The following is a 3,760-nucleotide window of genomic DNA, read 5'->3' as shown; positions in this document are numbered from 1 at the left end:
CTGTAATCGTAGATTCAATCAAGCGTAATTGATTTAATTTCTTGAAAGACAGGATAATTATATCTTAAAAGTCTTCAAGCAATATTTCGTATTTTTAGGAATTAAATCATTCATTTTAAGGGTATGCACGTATTATGTGTTGACGGTGTGAACATTACAATTTCGTATGTGAGATACATCTTTATATCCTTGAGTTGAAATAATTCATATTTACACAATATAATTTCACATTCAATATGACAGTATTTTCGATAAGATCTGATGAAAGCGATTGATAAATCTAGTTTAAAATATACATACGTAATCTTAATCTTATGTTTTAAAGCTGCTTCTCACAGATTGACCGTTTTGACAACTTTTTTGATTTTTTGTCTTGGAATGAGCCTAATTTTGCGTAAATGTCTGAAAGCTGGAGATATAAGAATACTGGTCAAAGATCAGATCCAAGTTTCTAATATTTACGCTCGAAAATTGATATGTTATGGCTAAAAGCGTTACTAACGCTTTAAAAAAAAATGAAATTTTCATCAGTTTGCCAAACAATTGAGATCTGCTCTATTGTGTGTTATCCTATAGGACCGATTTGAAAACACTGATGGCAAATATTTTTTTTTAAGTTTTACTGCCAAACGGTAATAATGCAGAAAAAAGAAAAAAAGAAAACAACTGTTATCAGTATCAATTTTCACATTTCCATTCTCAAAGCCAACCTCAAACCTTTCGATAGAAACGTGTCCAAGAAAAGAAATCAAACAATATGAGAAAGGGTGTTAACTCTTATATATTGTATCTTATATAATGTCATCGATGAGAACCGGCAGGGCCGTATAGGCGTATACGTTAGGCAACTAAGTAAAACAATCATCTAAGCGGAAACTTTATTTTTTTTATTTGAAATTAAAGAAACTCAAATGTTTGTACACCAAAATATAAGAAACAGAATTATCTTAACAATTTATGCATATCAATAAATTTGATTAAATGTTAACGGTTTGCTAAAATCTGCAAAATGTTCACTGATTGATATTCAGTTAACGATTCACTGGCAGACGCAGGGCTGCGCCAGGCTAAAACTATGTGAGTAAGATGTTTTGTTTTTAGCAAAATAACTCTACATTTACAGAACACATTCGAGCTTCGTGGGTGTTTTTGGTAGCTTAAGTGAATATATTTTCAAACGACCATGTCTTGTAGTTAGTTCAGGTGAGACATGTTCAAAATCGAGTATTCGCAGTTACTGAATCCGGTATGTTTCAGGTCATCTGGTGCGTGTACAACACCAACATGGGGGCAGTAGGTCCTCATTTAATTATTTATGAACAAGAGCTCCCCCGAAACTGGTCCAGCGAACGTTAGTATCGTGATACAGCTGGGCTGAGCCCCGTCCTAACACACAATACACCCAGACGCTCTCACTCTCCACAAGCCGCGTGACCACCTGGGCACTGGAGCACGGATACCCTTGAGTATGAAAGTAACTACTACCAATCAGCACGTTAGCTTCCTTCACAAGTTGTAAGTTAACATAGACACTGTTTTGAACGCAGACTTGCATGAAGAACATGTAGAGACCAGACACAGGCGCGGTAAACTTCCCGGTGACGTCATCGTACCCCAATCCTTCGTTCGTTTGAATGTCCGAGAACACGATTGTGTCTCCTGTGGCGGGACTTCGGTCTTTCGGATTACTAGCGTGGAAAAGCACAAACGGTGTTTCTTTGGCTGCAAAACCAACAAAGGATATTTAGAGTTTAATCACACTTGGATGGATTTTTACATTTGTGGAAATTGCCAGTTTGCATCGTTTTCTTTGTCGTTAAGATTCTGTTTTAAATACAAGCATTGTTTTGTGATACCACATCATGCATTTATAATCTGAATGGGGTTTCGGTAGCCGTTAGTTTAGTAAAAGGAACCTCGACTAACAATTTCCATTAAGACGAGGAGCCGTACTGATAAAGCTTCATAAAGAAAAAAATCAACTAAGTGAAACGTTTAAGTTTTTAGCAACGAATATTTTCAATATCCTTTATTTGATGTTAAATTTAATCGTGTCCCTTTATTATTTGGACATGTTCCTTGCTTATTGTCATATTTTTGGTGTAAAATCATTGTTAGCTATTATTAAATCCTACTTAAAATCAAATCATTATTTCTAAGTCCATGTCTGAATTTATCACAAAGAAGCATTATAAATACGACCCAAAGAATAAATACAAGGGTTACAACAAGCACAACTATGACCACTATCACTGATCTTACCTTTGGTCAGCTGAATCGCATCGTCCAGGGACGCACGAGCGCTGCTTAGAGACTCCTCGACCTTGTTGGACTGTTGCCTTTCATAATCGGTATGATTAGTTGACATCTCACTTATCAACTCCCTCAGTTGAGCGTTTTCCCTCCTGACAATGTCCAATCCTTCATTAATTTGATCGCTGACGGCGGCTTTGTTGTCTTTCACAATTTTTTCCACTGTGAACTCCATTCGTATCACCCTCTCTAAAAGTTTCTCTTCGTAATCATACTTTGAGCATACTGGACACACCGGCTCCAAAGCTAGTACCACAGAAGAAAAGGTACTGATGAACAGAGCACAAAAATAAACGTGTGTTCGAGCCATTTTCTTGGGTTCAAATAACAACCTAACTGTACATCATGGAAAGCAATCTGCTTTTGTTTTAATTTTCAGCTGCAAAACCACTTTAGGTACTACCATATTAAACATACTTAACGCTCCGATACACCTTTATGTAATAGTTAAAAAGTGCCAAAATAATCGGTTTAATGAGAAAATGTAATACTATGTAGTATATGAAAATACTTCCATTCCATTAGACAAAATACAGTTTCGAACACTTACTGGAATTCGTTTGCCGCTCTTATGTTTAATGGATGAGATATTTGGTATTGGAGTTAATTCAAAACATATGCAGATATGACCGATAAAGATTTTTTTTCCTTTATCACATTATTCACACACTTGTTAAGAATAAGATCCTATCATCATCATCGTCATCATCATCATCATCATCATCATCATCGAGTTCAGTTAACGGCCATTAAAGAATTAACACATTTTTTCTTCCGTTCATGCATGAACGCTGAGTCGATCTACATGTATGTTAATGCCTCGACATTTTGTTATTTCTTTTAAAACAGACAGACATACAGACAGACAGACAGCCAGGCAGTAGTGTTTATTTTCGTAGACATATCTACAACAGTTTATTGAGTTGTTATTAGGCCATATGAACATGGTCGTAACTATACACGGCATCAGCGTTTAAGCTTACTTGAATTACGACGCCCATAATGCAACACTCGGGCCATTGACCAAAGAACCCTCACGTGTGTTTGAAGTTGTACGGTAATACACAACATGTGTATTTACTTATTATGCCTAAAACAACAGTCTCTTTATGTCACGAGCTTCCCACGGCACGCTGGAACGTTGTTTCTTGTGAAACTATTTCTTGGAATGTCATTCCTCTCGCCGAATGAAATAACTGTCACAAATTTTGTATTTCAATCAGGAGACGGAGAACAGGTTTTAGAGAGAGAACTACGCTTTCCGTTGAACGGACAAGTTGGCGGGCGGCTTGTAAAGCGCATGTCATTGTTAAGTGGAATGGGCTGTGAGGTAATGATTTAAAATGTTACCTGACACCAGGGTAAGTACAATGTTTTATTACATTTATTTTTATTTTTTTTAGTTCTCATTGCTGAGTGAGGTAAATATGTAATGTATGCAATATTT

The 3,760-nt window shown here is 36.2% G+C and overlaps 1 protein-coding gene across 1 annotated transcript; it reads right to left on the bottom strand.

The window, feature by feature from the left end:
* Positions 1–876: 876 nt before the first annotated feature.
* Positions 877–2,663, bottom strand: LOC128243468 (uncharacterized). The gene is made up of 2 exons (XM_052961264.1): positions 2,263–2,663; positions 877–1,722 (listed from the first exon to the last, which is right to left on the bottom strand). The coding sequence occupies exons 1-2, from the start codon at positions 2,621–2,623 to the stop codon at positions 1,310–1,312; spliced, it is 774 nt and encodes a 257-aa protein (XP_052817224.1). The 5' UTR covers positions 2,624–2,663; the 3' UTR covers positions 877–1,309.
* Between the last annotated feature and the right edge of the window lie 1,097 nt (positions 2,664–3,760).

This window comes from Mya arenaria, chromosome 8, assembly GCF_026914265.1.
Source record: "Mya arenaria isolate MELC-2E11 chromosome 8, ASM2691426v1".
In the NCBI taxonomy this organism is placed as follows: domain Eukaryota; kingdom Metazoa; phylum Mollusca; class Bivalvia; order Myida; family Myidae; genus Mya; species Mya arenaria.
The sequence above is the reverse complement of the archived record's forward strand: the minus strand, read 5'-3'. Positions and strand labels throughout refer to the sequence as shown.